This window comes from Aspergillus nidulans, chromosome VIII (genome assembly GCF_000011425.1).
Source record: "Aspergillus nidulans FGSC A4 chromosome VIII".
Lineage (NCBI taxonomy): Eukaryota > Fungi > Ascomycota > Eurotiomycetes > Eurotiales > Aspergillaceae > Aspergillus > Aspergillus nidulans.
The window spans coordinates 2,611,005-2,629,694 of record NC_066264.1 but is presented as its reverse complement, the minus strand read 5'-3'; the positions used below and the strand labels follow the sequence as shown (position 1 = coordinate 2,629,694).

The 18,690-nt window shown below is 50.9% G+C and overlaps 8 protein-coding genes across 8 annotated transcripts, besides 1 other annotated feature; 5 read left to right on the top strand and 3 right to left on the bottom strand.

The window, feature by feature from the left end:
- Positions 1-18,690: part of a sequence feature (contig 1.11 767..61200(-1)) that runs on past both edges of the window.
- On the top strand, positions 89-1,332 carry dph5 (diphthine synthase). The gene is made up of 3 exons (XM_050613328.1): positions 89-234; positions 321-445; positions 503-1,332. The coding sequence occupies exons 1-3, from the start codon at positions 100-102 to the stop codon at positions 1,098-1,100; spliced, it is 858 nt and encodes a 285-aa protein (XP_050469154.1). The 5' UTR covers positions 89-99; the 3' UTR covers positions 1,101-1,332.
- On the bottom strand, positions 1,280-1,961 carry flbE (the record flags this gene model as incomplete). The annotated part of the gene is made up of 2 exons (XM_653233.1): positions 1,280-1,330; positions 1,404-1,961. 2 exons carry the CDS (start codon positions 1,959-1,961, stop codon positions 1,280-1,282), a joined length of 609 nt encoding a protein of 202 aa, XP_658325.1.
- ANIA_00722 (protein aps2) lies at positions 2,595-3,292 on the top strand (the record flags this gene model as incomplete). The annotated part of the gene is made up of 5 exons (XM_653234.1): positions 2,595-2,629; positions 2,689-2,728; positions 2,792-2,821; positions 2,887-3,117; positions 3,191-3,292. 5 exons carry the CDS (start codon positions 2,595-2,597, stop codon positions 3,290-3,292), a joined length of 438 nt encoding a protein of 145 aa, XP_658326.1.
- Positions 5,905-7,129, top strand: ANIA_00723 (sulfotransferase family protein). Its single transcript, XM_050613327.1, has 3 exons — positions 5,905-6,184; positions 6,244-6,416; positions 6,475-7,129. The coding sequence occupies exons 1-3, from the start codon at positions 6,040-6,042 to the stop codon at positions 7,012-7,014; spliced, it is 858 nt and encodes a 285-aa protein (XP_050469153.1). The 5' UTR covers positions 5,905-6,039; the 3' UTR covers positions 7,015-7,129.
- ANIA_10116 (arylsulfotransferase family protein) lies at positions 8,965-10,941 on the top strand (the record flags this gene model as incomplete). The annotated part of the gene is made up of 3 exons (XM_050613326.1): positions 8,965-9,210; positions 9,267-9,395; positions 9,445-10,941. The coding sequence occupies exons 1-3, from the start codon at positions 9,073-9,075 to the stop codon at positions 10,939-10,941; spliced, it is 1,764 nt and encodes a 587-aa protein (XP_050469152.1). The 5' UTR covers positions 8,965-9,072.
- On the top strand, positions 12,062-14,202 carry ANIA_10115 (putative MFS transporter; the record flags this gene model as incomplete). The annotated part of the gene is made up of 4 exons (XM_653236.2): positions 12,062-12,923; positions 12,974-13,155; positions 13,204-13,493; positions 13,545-14,202. 4 exons carry the CDS (start codon positions 12,062-12,064, stop codon positions 14,200-14,202), a joined length of 1,992 nt encoding a protein of 663 aa, XP_658328.2.
- On the bottom strand, positions 14,394-15,926 carry ANIA_00725 (DUF292 domain protein; the record flags this gene model as incomplete). The annotated part of the gene is made up of 2 exons (XM_653237.2): positions 14,394-15,732; positions 15,906-15,926. The coding sequence occupies 2 exons, from the start codon at positions 15,924-15,926 to the stop codon at positions 14,536-14,538; spliced, it is 1,218 nt and encodes a 405-aa protein (XP_658329.1). The 3' UTR covers positions 14,394-14,535.
- ANIA_00726 (beta-1,3-glucan-modifying family enzyme sunB) lies at positions 16,445-18,116 on the bottom strand. The gene is made up of 3 exons (XM_653238.2): positions 17,636-18,116; positions 17,351-17,583; positions 16,445-17,300 (listed from the first exon to the last, which is right to left on the bottom strand). The coding sequence occupies exons 1-3, from the start codon at positions 17,945-17,947 to the stop codon at positions 16,490-16,492; spliced, it is 1,356 nt and encodes a 451-aa protein (XP_658330.1). The 5' UTR covers positions 17,948-18,116; the 3' UTR covers positions 16,445-16,489.

Sequence of the window (18,690 nt, the reverse complement as noted above, 5' to 3'; positions counted from 1 at the left end):
TCCTCCGTCCGCCGCCCAGCGCTTCAATTTACATGGTGGGGTACCCAAAATTCGATTACAACAAACCATTGACTGAGTTATCTACCAGAAAAAAGCACTATGCTCTATCTTGTAGGACTCGGTCTCGCCGATGAAAGGGACATCACTGTCCGCGGTCTCGAGGTGGTGAAAAAGGCCGAACGAGTTTACCTTGAAGCTTACACAGCCATTCTCCTTGTTGATAAAGCGAAACTAGTGAGACCTACCAGCAATACCCATTCTTGAGCATGTGTGCTATTTTCTTTGCCAGTCAATTAACTAATGTTTGGTCGCTTCAGTAGGAAGCATTCTATGGACGTCCTGTTATTGAAGCAGACCGGGAGCTCGTAGAGACCGGTAGTGACGACATCCTCGCAAATGCAGACAAGGTCGACGTAGCCTTCCTCGTGGTCGGAGATCCCTTTGGGTACGCTTTCTATATCTTGGACATGGTTTTCGATATTAACTCGATCCGCGCATTTAGGGCGACGACGCATACAGACCTCGTCCTCCGCGCGCGCGAACTGGGCATCGAATCCAAGGTCATCCCGAATGCCTCTATCATGTCCGGCATTGGGTGCACAGGTCTCCAGCTGTACAACTTTGGTCAAACAGTGAGCATGGTCTTTTTCACTGAGACGTGGAAGCCATCCTCGTATTATGATCGAGTGAAGGAGAACGTGCAGATTGGTCTCCATACTCTTGTACTGCTCGACATCAAGGTCAAGGAACAGTCGCTCGAGAACATGGCCAGGGGTCGCCTGATTTATGAGCCTCCGAGGTTTATGACTGTCGCACAATGCGCCGCCCAAATGTTGGAAACCGAAGAGGAACGACAGGAGGGTGTTTGGGGCCCAGACAGCCTTGCAGTGGGAGCCGCTCGTGTCGGAGCTGAAGACCAGAAGCTTGTTGCAGGAACTCTACAGGAACTGACTCAAGTCGACATGGGCCGGCCACTGCACAGTTTGGTCCTCTTAGGACGAAGAGCGCATGATCTGGAGAAAGACTATATTCGAAGATTCGCCGTAGATGAGGCGACGTTCGATGCAGCTTGGCAGAATGGTAAATATGGTTCCAGCTAATTTTGACCGAAAAACAAGATGCTATAATATGAAATAATGCAAAATGCCCACCCATGTAACCCGCTCACATAACGAGATTTAGACTCCCACAGACACCATAAGCCCGCTGATCAATATAACCATCATTCCCAATGTTTGGGGAAATAAAATCATCAGTCGTAATATAACTCGTACAGCAATCACGAAAACGTTTTGTTGAAGAATCGCGTTAATGTCTCGGGAAGCCGTATCTATACAAAGTGAAAGCCGCAACGATTAGTACATACTCAACGCATCATCAACTAACCACACATGCAAACTTACTGTCGGCGTCGACGGTGTGTTACTAGACGACCCATCACGGTCATACTCGTCGTCATCGTCATCGTAGCCATCATCCTCCATCATACCATCCTCATCTTCGTCATGAGGAAAATACCGCTCTGGATCCCCGTTGTATACAATCCACCACCCAATCCTCTCCCCAGCCGCATATTTATCCCGGAATTTGGCCAACGCTTCTGAACTAGCCGGATCCAGCGGGTTCTCCTGGAATATATCGGTATTCCAGGAGCTCCCTGCATTAGGAGACCCTGCCTCGGGTATACTGATCGTTTTCGCAGCAACATAAGCATAAGGCTTGCTGACTGCCTCATCGCTTTCGTCCTCGGGGTCATACTGTTCAATGAAGCGTAGTTCGGGAAGATTCGACATGATATCCGGCTCCGTCTTCCTAAATGAGTCCAGCAGCGACTTGTTCGTTATCGGTCTTTGTATGTATTCCGCCGTAGCGTCTTCTAGGTTGTGCAAGACGATGTAGACCCGGATTCCGGTAAAACCAGCTCGGGGCCATCGGAAGCCGTAGAGCATGTAGACTGGCATGGTAAGGCGACGACGGCCCTCGGTGCTAGTGTCAACGCTGGTAATGAGTCTGGACCTGATAGAAGTGGAGGGAGTGATGCGGAGGGGGTAAAAGCCCAGATAACCCAATGCGATCCTTGAGCAATCATATTATCCCAGTGAGGGGTGTAAATGTACCGTTCTGTGGCGTCGACCCTCGTCGGTATGGAGCTGTCGGGCTGACTGGGCTGTGGGCGGAAGCCGGAATGAAGAGCGTCGTTTGATCTCTCATCGGCGATTCGGCGTATCCATCGTTAACGGTCCTTGGCGCTGCGTCAAACTATATTTAACCCATTTTTTATTTTACCAGTCACCTTTAAATAGGCTTACTTTGTTGGGCACAATGTAATGTAAAAAAAGCTCTTTTTTATCTCCAGGATCATGCTACAATTGCTGTACATGCGCATGAGGCCTGTGCCTGCATTAATATTAAATAATCCGTAGAACTTCAAACATTAGACGGCAGGTTACAGAAGCGTTAAAGGCGGTGTCAGTCGGCAGTATCGCGCAATCAGCCCCCATGGGTGCGGAGTGAACTGACAGCTCCAGCTTCGACGCCGAGCTGTATTCCACGTCCGTGGATCTCGCACGGAGCACCGCGGGCCATCAGACAAGATGGTTTTATCATTTATACTTGTTCAGAACCGTCAGTAAGTGATTCTCTGTCGCTTACTTGCTGAACTGTTCAGAAGCTTACAAGAATAACCAGGGGCAAGACCCGACTTGCGAAGTGGTATGCGCCGTACAGTGTAAGACCCCCACGAAGTTCAACAATGCGTCGACGATGACCTAATAGCGACTTCTGATTGAAGGACGAGGAGAAAGTGAAGCTTAAGGGAGAGGTTCGTTCTGCGACCCCTTGCAGCCCGTCCCGGTCTCTGTATGTGCGGAGAAGTAATTGTACTAGGTCCATCGCTTGGTGGCTCCTCGGGATCAGAAGTATCAGTCGAACTTTGTCGAATTCAAACGAAGCACGAAGATCGTTTACCGGAGATATGCAGGCCTCTTCTTCTGCGCGTGCGTCGACGCCACAGACAATGAACTAGCATACCTCGAGGCAATTCATTTCTTTGTCGAGGTCCTGGATCAATTCTTCGGCAACGTGTGCGAGCTGGACTTGGTTTTCAATTTCTACAAGGTTGGTAATGGCGGATTAGAACTTCGCGCACCGCTGACGGTTGTACAATGCGCTAACTCTGTGGTTTGTACAGGTATATGCGATCCTGGACGAAGTTTTCCTTGCCGGGGAGATAGAAGAGACGAGCAAACAAGTCGTTTTAACAAGGCTAGAACATCTGGATAAACTGGAGTGATTATTGTTCATGTGATAAGTGAACGGCTGCATACATGGGATTTGCATGAGTGACCTCCCTCTGATTATGGTCATCACTGGAGTTACAGGATTTTCGTTATATGATTTTTTTCAAGTGTCCAGGCTGACCAGAATAGGGTCTGGCATGACCTATCATCTTTATACCCTTTTCTATAATTAAATGGATGTTGAAGGGACATGTAGATACTTGATTAAAGATGCAGATGTCAAAACAGTTAAATCAGGGTACTGATTACCTTAGTAAAAGCGTCGTCCAATATTCTGAGACCTTTTGAGTGCTGCCTGAGCCCAACAGCCGAATTTGTTGCCGTGTCTCAGACAAGCTCAATAGGGTCTCCATATCAGCCCTATGTACGGGACGGGGCCCGCGGCAGATCGAATATTTCATCAATAACGAGCGATGGTGCAAATTAAACTCAAGACATGAGCTGAGGTTAAAGTAGCTCTGTTTGGACGACCCAGGAATGAAAAGTGGCCGTCTTATCCCAAAGTAAATTTAGTGGAAGTGAGGTGATCGCGAGAAACAATTGCGAGATGCCGTGGGATTTGACAACATAGCTTGGCATCGATACTTTAAAGGCACCACATCGCACAAGTAGACCCCTATTATTCTTTCCTCGCATTCACTTGAAGCATTGCTTCCAGTGTCTTATTGCTCTGCTTGATACAAGTCTACGACAGCATACCAACCACTCAACGATCAGGCTGCTACCAGAACACCGCAAAGCTGAGACGGAGAAATTGAAGGTCTGACTCAGCTGAATCCATCAATGCAAGAATGGTTACTCCCAGCACTACGAGGAACGTGGGAACACTCTTGGCCAAATGTCCAGCTACCCTGGCATCGATTGAAGATGCCTCACTGAGTCGTCGCTGTATGCCAGGCCGTGGGCGGCGACCTCGACGAGTATGACACGGAAGAACCTCCCCGAGTTTAGGACTCAACAATCAAAGCTATCGCCTACGCTACAAAAAAAACGAGAAACCGATTCGATCCATCGGTGATCCTTATCTAACCGACCCGTCTCATTGAGTTTACCACTGTCGATGATACCTTCATTTACCTCGTATCGACATCGCTGGGACAAGGCGAGCCGGGGACGAAAAATGAATTGACCTCTTGGCTTTAGCGTTACGAATCCTTCGATGCAGCCATTTCGAAATCCTGAGCTTTTCCATCAATCATACGGAGTATACTGCCGGCGGAGATTACACCCAACTCTGCCCTGACCCTTGAGATATATTACCCCTGAAGGCGGTTCAGTTCCAAGGTTTGAGCAGCGGGGCTACTCCTGGTATCTCAATACTAGTGGTTCGACAAAAGGTGTCAAAAAAACGTTCCCGACGATGAATTGCGGGTTTTGGCGAAGATTGAGAGTAGAAACAGCCTCACTAGCCCGCCAGCACGTTTTCTTCTACGGAATACAATGATAGGTGGCGAATCTGAGACCATGCGTCCGGCTGTTCCAACCACCACTTCCCTTTGTCGCCGTCGCGTGCTGCTGCTTTTTTTGAGATCGATATGGTCAAGGCTTGAAAATAACAAGCAAACAGGACCCACTCGGGTTGATCAATTGATATTTGACATAGCGACAGCCGGAGTGAGATACTTTCTTCTCACGGTTCTGTGACGGATTTGGTGAAGAAAGCGAAGTGATCTTCTGATGAGCGAGGATCAGATACGAGTTTTTCGTTGTCTTGTGGAGAGCCGTGTTTCAGTGCTTGACGGTGCATGGAGTCTTTTTTTTGCAAAGCTAAATGGCTTACGGAGAGTGTACGCGTCAGTTGAGATGACGGTGGACACATTGGCAGGCTGGGGAGATTCCAGAATCACAATTGCGAGCCACTGCCTACGCGGCCGATCTCTCTAGGTCCGCTATGGGGGTCTTGGCATTCCCCCATCGTTCCGAATTTCTCATGATCCATCAACGCCTGAGGCCATTCACATCACAGCGTTTCGGACGAGTGGGCTCGCGCACCGCTCTTCAGAGTTATGACCGGCCCTTAGCCCTTCTCGGCTGTCATGTACATCCAACCACTGGATGAGATCCCCTGACAATCCTGTTTTGTTACGAAGCCTTACACTGCCTGTTGTTCTCAACAAGCTGTGGTGTAAGCCTCGCTGTTAACAACCTTTTCCTGCAGTATGTCTAACGGGGCTCGAATAGGCCAGAGTCAGAATGGACGGCAAAAACAAGAATGCGGAACGCACTGACGATGGTGGGCAGCGGCAGGGGATGTTTCGGCGTAATGGGCAGCTTGTTACATGATATTGCGATTGTCAAATGAGGTCAAGCCCTCCGTACTGCGACACCCCAGTTATGCAAATCCAGACTTTGGGATCCCAGGAACCTCGCCACAGGGATTGGCTCCTTTACCCAGTTTATGGCTTCATCTGCGGTTTTTTGACTTTCAATGTCAATTTATTTTCATACAATTACGCACTCCCCAGTCCCGACGCCACTCGTTCGGAGTTACAGCGCTAGTCGATCTAACTCTCGACTCCCAGTTGATGACTTATCGAGAGCCCGAGGCCTTTATTTATCTTTGATCAGCCCGGTCCCCTTTTCTGTTCTTCAGGCTTGTTCTTTTGTTGTTTCTTCAGAGTATTCTTCTACTTGATTTTCTTTCCTTAACTTGGTCCTTCATTTGAACCGTAAACCATCCAGACTCGGTTGGCACCCGACTAGTACGACATTTGACGCATTCGAGCTAGAACACGACAAAATGTCTTTGATGCTCTCTGATAACCTGGCTCCCCAGCCAGTGACGGATATCTTCACCAGCGACACCAACATTGACAGACGGAAATGCCACCGCACTGTGCCTATGAAAGTGCTAGCCCTCGGCGTTGGCCGAACAGGAACAGCTTGTATGTCAAGCCCCGGGTGTCTGTTCGCTTGTCCATGGCTAACCCGGCTACACTACCAGCTCTCCGCATTGCTCTTGAGCGTCTTGGGTACGTCAAGTGCTACCATATGATGTCTGCCAGTATGGAGAATCCTCCAGACTGCCTGATGTGGCACGATGCTCTCAATGCCAAATACGACGGTGTGGGTGAATTCGGTCGCAAAGAGTGGGATCAGCTTCTGGGAGACTGCCAGGTAATACTAATCCTTGGCCGCCGATACCATATGCCCAAGACCACTAACATGTCTCTAGGCTGTTTGCGACTGGCCAGCCTGCGCTTTCGCCAAGGAACTGATCGAAGCCTACCCCAACGCAAAGGTCATTCTGACCACCCGTGATGTGGACTCATGGCATGCCTCCGTCATGAAGACCGTCTACTGGCGTGTCTCCGACCCCGAGCACCGCTTCGTTTCCAACTTCAGCTGGGCTGCGAGCATGTATTACCCTATGCTAAACAAGTTCTTCAACACCTTCTTCCGCGGCGACTTCCCCAACAAGGGCAAGCAGGTCTACGAGGACCATGTCGCAGAGGTCCGCAGCCTCGTTCCCCCAGAGAGGCTCCTCGAGTACAAGATCAGCGACGGCTGGGGCCCGCTGTGTGAGTTCCTCGGCGAGGAAGTTCCGGACACTCCCTTCCCCCGTGGAAACGACATGGCCGACTTCTTCAAGCGCTGCCGTGGTCGCAACAGGCGCCAGATGGCCAACGCCGCACTGCAGGCTGTTACCATGGGCGGTGCCATCATCGCTGCTGGGTTCGCTGCTACCATGGCTTTCAAGCGTTTCTCTCGGTGAACTGTTCTACGTTCCTCAAATCTTGCCTTCTACTCTTGTGGTCCGCGCTGGACGTGGCCATGACTTTCTCAAGCATCATACCTTCAGCTGTGGGATTTTTTCCGTTTTCTGTCTTTCTTCGCCCAGCAGCTTGATAATATCCTGCGTTTTCTGTCATCTTATACTGTTTATTATACCAGTGAGCGGTCTTTCTGGGGTTACTTTTTTTCTCGTTATCTCCACGACTTACATAGTCTACTACCATGTTCCGAGGCGGCTGTTGTTGACCTATCTGCCAGCCATAGATATCACAAAAAGACAACAAAATTATTATAGACTCCTATTTTTTTAAAAGTACCTTAGTCTTCTATCTATACCTATCTACTCAGTATACTCTCGAATGTCCATTAGGCAACAATTATCAGCACCGGCCAAGGAACCCCTCGCAAACAGACTGCAGCCCAGACATTGGCCGCTGCCAATGTAGTGAGACAACTAGTAATGCGCGAATGATCGCACAGCTGTAACGTTGCGCCTTACGAGGCCAAATGCATGTTATGGTTGGGGTTAATGTGCACTCTTGGCGTAAGCCTCCTGATTGCACTCGGATATCAAGTTTAGACTCCTAGTAGTCGTTTGATGTACTAGGGGCGCTACATAGTGTCACTTGTATCGAGTAACCGTAAGTCCAATTCATTCTGCTAGCAAATGTTCTTATTCTATTGAGTTATACAATGCTTATTTGAATCCCATATTTCGGTCGGTTTTTCAATCTGCAAAATTTAACAAAATCATTCCGATAGCTGTTTGACTATGTAAATATATAAATATATATTTATATAACGACGGACTCAATTTGGAAAATCTGTGTAGGATTGCTCGCATTGATCGTCGTATAGCAGTAGATGTCATTTCAGCTATTCCTTTTTTTCTTTCTTAATTTTAATTTCAGCAACAATGCTGCACTGATGGCTCGTGCTAGACGTACAGAATCAACCTCTTACTCGTGGTGGGCATAGCGCTTCTTGGCATTATCTAGCCGCAACTGACTCAAAGCATCTTGCGGTTTTAATTCCTTCCGCACCTTCCGCAAGCCACTGACTTTCGAACGACTCGTTCGGAAGTTTTGCAATCGCTTACGTTGCTTCACGGAATAGAAAGTTACGCTCGGAAATGCAAGAAGGCTACGTATTCCTGCCTACTAGTCACGACGCGGCCTTACGGACTCTGTGTTGACGCGGCCCAGCCATAACGGGGCCATGGTTGGCAGCGACTGCAAGTGGGACGGCCTGGACTGAGCTCTCTCCACGATCCAGTATTTTACCGTACGCTGGCTGGTTTATTTCATCTTGAGCCTACGCTTGGCGGGAGTACGTGCAAGCCATAACGCATCTTCTTAAACGACATTGACATTGGTCCAGGCTACATTTCACGAGACTAAAAAAGCTACTAACGTCGTCTTTCCCGTCGCTCGACTGTCAAGTAAATCGATAGAGCCCGCTAGCGCAAGCAAAGCCAGGTGGAGTCTGCAACGAATGTTCCAAAACCGCCAATCATCACTGTCGACGAAACAGTTCTAAAGCAACCGGAGTTTCCAACCGGCTGTGGGGCAGTCTCGTACTAGTCGGATGATTCGCAGTTCGCGCCTCGTATCATGCTTGCGAACAGATTGACGAGGCAGTCAACGCCACGGCCACTACTCTGCTCAAGCGCTTGGAGCATAAGGCGACTGGGATGTTTGGAGTTGGGGCAGCCCTGCTGGCGGCTGACAGCTGCCGACCGAGGCGTTCTTCTCTCTTGAGTCTCCCTAGTGAATTCGCGATAATCCCGATCTTCACCTCGAAACAAAGTCAAGCAAGCATAGCCACACCCCTCTTTCTACGGACGATTGTTGCTTGTCTTAATATCATTGTGTCGATCCCTTTCCACTGCTTCTATTCTCCTTCTGGGGTTATCCCCTGTAGATACGTACATAGTACGTTTGCAGAATACCCCGCGCTCCTTATTTGGAGGGAGAGGCCACGCTCCTATTGTCCGGTATTATTTCGAGGGAACCAGACCGGGTGATGTGAAGAATCGATGCGTCTCCTCGCCCTCGCTTCCTTGGGAGCATTCGCCCAATGCCTCCGCGCTCAGATTTCGGTTATTTGCATCCTGGTCGTGCTGCTTAGCAGACCACAACCGGCTTCTGCTGAAGTCGATGCTGTTTTCAAGTCAGTAAGTGAGGCATCACCTGTAGCGCTCAATTGTTGCTGCTAATACATCTTTGAAAGCGGCCCGATCTTTATTCTCCGATATTTACCCTCGAACGTCGTGTTCCCCAAAGTTTATACCCCGGCTACATTTTCCTGGGACCATACGAGGCAGCCAACTCAGGTCCTTACATTTACGATAATGATGGGGTATGATTATGGAATAAGCATGCATCCACGCTAAAGCTGATGAATGTAGGACTTAGTTTGGAGCGGTTGGGGCAATTCCGGCCCTGGGAATGCTCATGGTATGCATGTATGCCAGTACAAAGGAAAAGACCATCTATGTTTCTTCCAGGGGATTCAGCAAAACGGATATTGTCGAGGCCATGGTGTCATCATGGACAATCATTATCACATCGTTAAGACCGTAGTCCCCGGCGGTGGTATGGCAGCGAGCGACATGCACGAGTTCAAGCTTATCAACAATGGGAAGACGGCCCTGATGACAGTTTACCAGCAGCGACAATTCGATATGAGTATATGGAACATCAAAGGTGGCATGGGCTGGTTGATGGAAAGCGTATTTCAGGAAATTGATGTGGAAAGCGGCAGGGTGCTTTTCGAATGGAGATCGCTTGACCATGTCGACCCATCAGTCAGCTATACGTACCCTGGCCACACGGATACCTCGGGCACCGGGCTGGAACCTCGCTCCCCGTGGGATTACTTTCATATTAACTCAGTCGACAAGAACGCTGATGGGGACTATATCATCTCCTCGCGCCACACGTGCGCGATCTACAAGATCTCGGGTCGCGACGGGTCTATAATTTGGACGTTACACGGTGCGAACCCGACTTTTGAGAACATCAACTTTAGTTTCTCACAGCAGCATGATGCTCGTTGGCTAAGCGAGAATTCAACCCATACGTTGTTGTCGTTGTACAACAACGGTTACAACGGTTTCAACCGCACGCACGAGTACTCTTCTGGCATGGTTATTCTAATAGATCATGTCAACAAGACTGCCACGCAGCTTCGGGAGTATGCGCCACAAAACCACGATATGATCAGCTCTAGCCAAGGCAACATGCAGGTGCTGCCGAACGGGAACGTTTTCATAGGCTGGGGAAACAATGCCTATGTCTCTGAGCACGATGAGGAAGGCAACATTCTGCTTTGGGGTTATATCGACAAGGGCAACATCATGAACTACAGGGCCCAAAAATTCCAGTGGGATGGTAATCCCACGGACATTCCAGCTCTATGGACATATTCTAAGACGAGTGATATTACTGCCTCAACCACCTTCTACGTCAGCTGGAATGGCGCCACCCGCATCAAGCACTGGCAGTTTTACGGCACAAACAACTCCACCGGTAACTATACACTGCTTGGAAAGACCCGAAAGGATGGATTCGAAACAACTTATATAGTTCCTGGTTATTACCGCTACACATATGCCGAAGCGCTTGACGCGAAAGGCAAGATCCTCGGCAAGTCACGCGAGCAGTTTACCTTCACGCCGTCGCCAGTCCTCCAGGCCTACTGCGAAGAGACGAATTGCGAGAACACTGAAGCGTATGGCGTTCCCGGCGAAGAAGGCGCACAGGCTCTCATCCCCGAAGCTGGCCTCAATACCGTTCCCTGGGTTGACCCTGACCATCCCGGTGCGCACCATACTTGGGGACTTACATGGCCTCCTGTTCCAGAGGAGAAGCCGGAGAATGCGAAGACTGTTTATAGTAAGTAAAAGATCTACCTCTACCCCCACCTTCCACAATTTGCCTCTTACACAGCTGACGGCTCAGATTCAGTAGGCTGGGTCGCACCGACGTTCGGTGTTCTTCTAGCCGTCATCGGTATCTACGTCGTGCTCCGGATGTATCGCAGACACCAGCTTTCTCGATGGGGACGACGGAGACCAACCGAACATCTAGACGAGGCCAGCGAGTCGAAAGCCTCTGTAGTTTCGAATTTGCCCTGGTGGAGCTTGTGGCGATGGGCGCCTGGTACTGGTGAGCCAGCACGTTACCTGCCTCTGAGCGAACAGAGGCAAGCACGGGATGATGCGCGATCGAGATAGTACAGCTGAGTATCAGTAATAAGTTAATGTCTATACCCCTGTATATTACCGTAAGATTTTTCGATCCAGGAAAGTATGGCCGAGTACGACTCGGACATTATGAGGCCAGGCTGGCGCTTGTAGAAATGCAGATCGATCTCCTGTAAGCTGCTGATGAAGGTGAAACGCCGTACCCCAGCCGTACTCCAAACAGTATTCAAAGTAATGTCAAGCGGAAGCGTTAGCCGATCACAGCTTGGACCTCTGTATTGCAAATACGACAATACGGATACAGTGGGGAGCGTCGCAAGCTCGGGAATAATCCTCCTAAATTAATGCTCTCCGCAGCTACAAAGATAAAAGCGATCCAAATAATGACGCGCGGTTAACGGGACACTTGAAGGAGCGTCCGAGGTCAAGAATAGTAGACAGAATAGAGAACCGTAAGTTTCTCTTTGATTAAGGAGTTGGGTTGTAGATAGCTAGTACTATCAGATTGCATAGAACGAGTAAGGAATGTTCTTTGGGGATACGAACTGATTCAGTAGGCGCACTGTTGATCTTACTGTATCGCCTGCCTTCCATCACTACCAGACGAGCTTCTTCCCTCACCCTCCCACCTCCAAGACCAAGCCCAGCCTCTCGTTACCTTTTGTGCTTCTTCGATCCGTACTACTGTTATTAGTACTAATTCTATATTTGCCGGATAAACTCCGTCGTCCACTCCCTTTTCTTTTCTGACGTCGTCCAGCCCACTAGCGCTCTTTAAACGGCCCGGTCCAACCTCACTCTCACCTAAGTCGCCCTGATGACTGGATCCAATCGCCAATCGCCGGGCTCTTCTGTTTCACCTAATAGCAACAGCGTGCCCTCTCCGTCTATCCAAAATCCTAAGACTCGGAATGCTCGTCACTCCCGCAACGTCTCTTGGGCTACCGGTCTCGATCAAGGCGGCGAATCCTCTTCCGACGGCTACACTCAACAGCAGCGGCGTCGCGGGTCTATCTTCTCTTCATCCCATGCCCCAGAGGGCCTTTCAGGCCGCAACGACGATAGCGACGAAGCAATGGCATTGAGGAACACCTCGTTTGACTGGAACGACACTGCCAGAGGCCATGTTCGGTCACGATCTCAGAGCCAACAATTGCCGGCGCCTGGAACGGTGGAGATGTCACCCCCGCGGCCGGGCCCCGTGACCTGGATGTCTCTACCGCAGAAGAAGCAGCTGGCATTGCTTGGTCTATGCCGGGTGTTTGACTTTCTTCAGATCGCTTCATTGCAAGCGTACATGTTCTACCAGCTCAAATACTTCGACCCGAACCTTTCCGATTCCGATGTCTCTACGCAGGCCGGTATCCTCCAAGGTGCCTTTACGGCCGCCCAGTTTGCAACGGCTATTCCCTGGGGACGGGTTGCTGATGCGGAGTGGGGTGGACGCAGGTTCGTCCTCCTCACTGGGTTGATTGGGACTGCGGTCTCTTGCCTAGGCGTTGCGTTTGCAACCTCGTTCGCGCAGGCCGTCTTCTGGCGGTCGTTCGGTGGTGCTATCAATGGAACTGTGGGCATAATCCGAACTATGATCGCGGAGAATGTCAAGGAGAAGAAGTACCACTCTCGAGCGTTCTTGATTCTCCCTATTGGGTTCAACATCGCTTCTCTTTTTGGGCCTGGTAGGTTTTCCATATTATGCTCTGCGAGGATTGTTGATTAATTTGTCTAGTTATGGGTGGCATGCTTTCCGATCCGGTCAGAGCCTACCCTTCGCTCTTCGGTCCTGACTCCTCGTTTGGTGGTAAGGATGGGGTCCAGTGGCTTATTCGTTATCCATATGCACTGCCCATGCTGGCTAATGCGTTCTTCCTCACTTTCTGTGCCGTCTGCGTTGGCCTTGGTCTCGAGGAGGTAAAGTCCCTTGAATCATGTATATCAGGTGCATGCTAACAGTCGCAGACTTTGGAATCGTGCAAGGGAAAGCCTGGCCTTGGTACATATTCCTTACGCCTTGTTGCTCGCGGTGTCAGAGCACTCGTTCCTTCGTCCTCGCCTCTCTATTCGAGACTACCTTTTGCCGACTATGAAGAATCGGGGCCGCTGCTGGGAAGAGCCAACGAGACGTACGAGCTTGAAGAGAAGTCGACTAAGGCCCCACGCCATACTCGCGTCCTGCCATTCCGACGGATCTGGACCAAGAACGTCCTGTGCACTTTGCTGGCTCAGGCATTCTTCGACTTCCAGATGGGGTAGGTTTACCTCAATATCTAAGTAAACAACCAGCACACTAACTTGACTAGTGCATTCAATAACCTCTGGCTTCTCTTCTTGTCTACCCCTCGCTACGACGCAAACGACCCAGCCAGTCCCGCGCAGCACCTCCCATTCATCTTCACAGGGGGACTTGGCATGCTTCCCCAGAGTGTCGGCTTCGCAACCGCGATCCTAGGCGTAATAGGCATGATCCTTCAATTCACCATCTACCCCTCCATCAACGGCCGTCTCGGCACAGCAAAGAGCTATCAGTACTTCCTCACCCTCTTCCCCGTCGCCTACGCCTTCGCTCCGTACATCGCCCTCGCTCCCTCAAGCACTCCGCCCCCAGGCCAAGCCAACGGCGGCTGGGTCTGGTTCTCTATCATCATCGTCCTTTTTCTGCAAGTCACGGCGCGCACATTCACCCTTCCCACCTCAATCATCCTTCTCAACAATTGCTCACCACACCCGTCTGTCCTTGGAACAATCCACGGCATCGGCCAGTCCGTCTCCTCCGCATTCCGTACGATAGGGCCGATCTTCTCGGGATCCTGGTACGGTTATGGCTTGGAAATCGGCATCGTTGGATTCGGGTGGTGGCTGATAGCCCTCGTTTCTGTCTGTGGCTGCATTGCTGCGATTTTCGTTTACGAGGGGTCTGGGCATGAGATCTTTCTTCCCGGTGAAGAAGAGGATATGTGATCTGCTGTGCTTCTGGTCTTGGTATATATAGTTTTTTTTTTTTTTTTTTTTTCACTTGGATTGCATTTTGGTTTAAATGTATGTAGATGGTGGGCACGTGCATTGTCGGTGTCTTCTTGCGTTCTTTTTGTCGGTTTGTTCTGTTTTATACCTCCGGTCGGCTCGTTTGGTTATGGCAAGTGTATGAAAAAGAGAGAAGCATCTGGGTTAGATCAGAACTGGGTACTCCGTACATAATACATGCAAAGATTCCATAACTCGTCATAACATAAAGCATTGGACATCCGGTTGTATATATTAAAGAAACCAGTGAATGGAAATGGATACGGTATTCTACCGCTTCAGCGCCGCAAACCGCCTCGACAACTCATCCACATCCGGAATCCCACTCTTATCACCAGCCCCAATCCTTGCACGCTGTGCACTAGGACTCGGACTTGGAGATAACTCATCGCCACCCTTTCCTTTCTCATCTGGAACCTTCACCCTCGGATTCGGATTATCAGGCCTTGGCCCCGGCGGCGCAACGCTCACAGGACTCGAATGCGCATTGAAGCCCCGCGGCGGCGTGGCGCGCGTCAACTCCGCTGTCTCTGATGCCCGCCTGACAACCTCGCCGAATCTCTCATGTTCGTCCCCAGGACCACCTAAATCTCCACCCACGTCTTCATCAACAAATTGAGGTCCCGCTTCCAGCTCCTGGTCTTCATCTTCCCACGGAACTTTATAAGCCCGCGCAATTTCCCGCAGATAACTCTCCACCAACTCTTTGCTCGGTGGACGGACCCTTAAGCCCTTGACTAACCGTTCGGGAACCTTCACGCCAGCAAGTTTATTTTCCGATGCGAGACTCATAAAGTCTTTTCCATAACGATCTGCGAGAAGAGAGCGCAGGAGCGTAAGCTCGCGTACTTCGGTGGGAAAGCGGGACCAGGCGTAGAAGATTGCAACGGAGGCTTCGTCTAGCGCGGCGTCGAGATAGTATGTTTCTGTTGCGCCCGTGTCTTCTCCTTGGGTTGCGGCTGCGGCTGCAGCCTCTGAGTCTGGGTCTTGTTCCACATCTTGTGCTGGGGTTGCAGTCGTGTTCGTGCTCGTAGTCTGTGGTTGTTGCAATGGCTGTTTTGTCCCCCTGCCAAAGAACCCGAAGAGCCCGCCGCCCCCTCCCCCTCCACTCCCACCTTTCTCCTTCTTCGCCCCATCCGCGCCACTTGGCCCTAAGCCCTTCGTCTGTCTCGCCATCTCCTCCCGAACCCTGCTCCTCATCTTCTGGCCAGCTTCCCCAAAAGCCAATCCATCCAAGACGCCCGCCCTGGCAAGGAGTAGCTCGCAGTAAAGCTCAACCATCTCCATAACCTCGACAGCGATATCAGTAGTGATGACATTCTCGACACGGATACGCGCCGAAGCATCCCGGTGGTTCTCAAGCAACTGCGCGAGTTCGCGACGCTGCACGACGGAGGACGCGGTGGATTTCTTTTGAAGGAGGCGGAGGCGCGGGATCAGAAGGTGAAGGGTTGAGGTCAGTTTTGCCTGGGAATTATACCGTTAGCTTAAAATGTAGGGTTGGGTATAGGAGATTTGGGATGGAGGGGAGTTAGGATTGGTGGTGCGGGGTTGAGTTGGTGATGACGGGATCAGGGAGATCCCTTGCGATGGAAGGGGCGAAGGTATAGCAGGGGTATTTGATGGTTAGAAAGGCTCACTGTATGTGGTGCTGGCGGCATCTTGAACAGTTATATAGGGAGAAGGTGTGGTTCGAATTTCATTGGGATGAGAAGTATGACGGTAGGTAGTATTGTACTGTAGGCAGATAAGATACGGCGGCTCAACCTTTATACTGGCCTCATTCGTCAGGCATCAATCTACAATGTACTGGGTAGAACCCTAAGGAGCAGGCAGCAACCGCGACAAATAGGATCGACTATTTGCCGACGAGTCTCGACGTAGAGCATAATGGATAGAGGGCGATATTGTACATTTTCGCTGCTATAAACATAAAAGTAAAGTATGCTAGGGATGCACTATGCATGGAAAGAGTTGATCAGTCAGACTGAGCTGATGAAGCTTCCGCCGTAACCTAGGTAAGTGTAAATCATCATCCAATCAATGTACAAGAACGTCAATCATAAGAGGTATCCCAAGAAGTAAATCAATATCATGTAAAGGTATAAGAGGTATCCAAGAAGTGAAGCGAAATAGGTATCAAGAAGGGCAGAAGGAATGTTCCACGTAGAAGATATAGGCGTTATATGCAGCTTGGTATATATGTACCCTGCGGAGTAATTTGCTAGAATGTAAATGCTGCCATCGCAACAACGGTGAACAGCGCCATCATTGCATTGTGGCTGGTTTTTTGCGCGCCCGACGTCGGGCTTGGAGTTTCTTCTTCCGCTTCGCTAGTGGACGAGGCAAACTCGTTGCCGTCGCCGGTCTCCACAAGTACATGCGGCCTGTAGGTATAGTCAGGCCAGCCGGCGCTGCTAGAGCCTGAAGGGGTACCGTGAGAGGAGCTTGAGGCGCCGACAGACTCGGTGGATGAGTAGGACTGGGATTTGGTGCTCGTGCTGGTTGTTGTGCTCATGGTTGACATGGTCGACGAGCTGCTCGAGGAAGTCGAGGACGAGGTGCTGGTGCTGGTGCTTGTGGACGTGGAACTAGGGGCTGCAGAGCTAGAGGTTTCTTCTTCCTCGTCGTCGTCCTCGTCATCGCTGCCGCTGCCGCTTGAGCTGTCAAAGACAACAAGCCTGGCCTTTTCGCCCTTGGGAACAGTAACCACGCAGAAGTTGGCGCCTCCTGCGCCGTCCGACGAAGAGCCGGTCACCTCATTGACGTCGTTCTCGGCCGGATCAATCTTGCACGGAAGACCGTTACAGCCGTCACCATCGCACTCAATCTCGACACCAAAATCAGGCCGCGTGCTCCGGAACGGAGTTGTGTCTTCCAGGTAAATTGGGTTCCATCCGATCTTGACAAAGGTGTTTCCGTCGCCGTCAGTGTTGGCTCCCGCAACATACGCAGCCCAGTTACCCCAGGGGTTTGACGAAGTACCCCAAACACAAGCCGTTTCGGGATCCTTTCCAGGCGGGTTAATGTAGAAGCTAGAACCTAGTCAGTAATGGACGGGAAAAAAGTCTGACAGAAAACTTACTGGGCAGCGGTCTCGCACCAGTAGCTGAGATCCGGCACCGCAAGAGTGGACACCTCCTCAACCAAGGTGGGAATCAACATGGCCTCGTTACCCGGCAGCACAGTCTGACAGAACGAAACGACATCACCGCACTTGTTGACGGCCTCGACGGCCCCGGTACCATCTCTACAGTACGGCTTGTCAGGGAACGGCTTCTCGATCTCCCCGTCCTCATTGCAGTATAGACCGCCATTCTATAACAGTTAACGCATGCCCAACCAGTATAAGCTTCGGCAAGCAACTTACCATGGACATCGGGTACGAGTACGATGTCGCATCCGGGTCCCACTGCATCGACACCTGGCCGGGAGGACAAGCATACGGACAATAATTGCCGGGCTCGCACGACTGGTCAGGGCTCATGGCCCAGCCGCCGTTCTTTTCACCCGGCGTGATGGCTACCAGGCCAGCATCGGTAGGAAACGCGCAGGACGAGCCCCTCTTCGCATGCACATCCGTCCTCCCGTGGTGACGGTGGTGGTGCTGACGGCCGTGGTTATGCTGGGCGGCCTCGACGGCGACGGCGCACAGTAGAGCAGAGGCGTAGACGAATCTCATATTGAAGCAAATTGGGCCTGCAGTGCTTGTTCTGTTCGTGAAAAGGAGGGCAGTACGCAACCCGCAAGCGATGGAAGCGAGCCCACCAGGGAAAAATAAATAAAAGAGAAGCGAAGAGGCCTCGTGGAAGCCAAATAGGGGGCAACGAAAGACTATGGTCAGGTCCCTGATAAGTAATAACGAGCGACTTGGAGTGGGAGGGGAAAGAGAGAGAAAGAGGGAGAGACGGGGAGAAAGAGGCTAAGAGGCTAAGAGGAGATACGAGGTTCGCTGTCAAACAAAGACGAGAACCCTCAACCCCGAAGCTGGGGCCCTGCGACCCTGCTCAACAGTAGACTAACACCAGAGCCGGTCCAGTCAGAATCGCAGACAGGACACAGCTGGTACTGGGGTGACTGGACAGGCAGGTCCACAGGGCCCTGAGGTTTCCTCTTTGGGACTGAAGTTTTGAGGCTATTTACACCGGCTGAGCTCTGGCTCAGGGGTTACAGCCAATCAGGCTAAGGCTCGTTCTCGCAGGCTCCGACGGTTCGTCAAATTAATACCACAGTCAGCAGCCAATCAACGCCACAGAACCCTGCTGGAACCCTGCTGACTCCAAGCGCAATCTTCAGCCAAAACAACACCACTGCAGATAGATATGGAGTAGAAGTATGACGGTTGAATAATATGGTGACTACAGAGTACAATTCAGCATCTTGGGCATACACTGCGAGAACAACGGTCGCTATGATTGGACATTC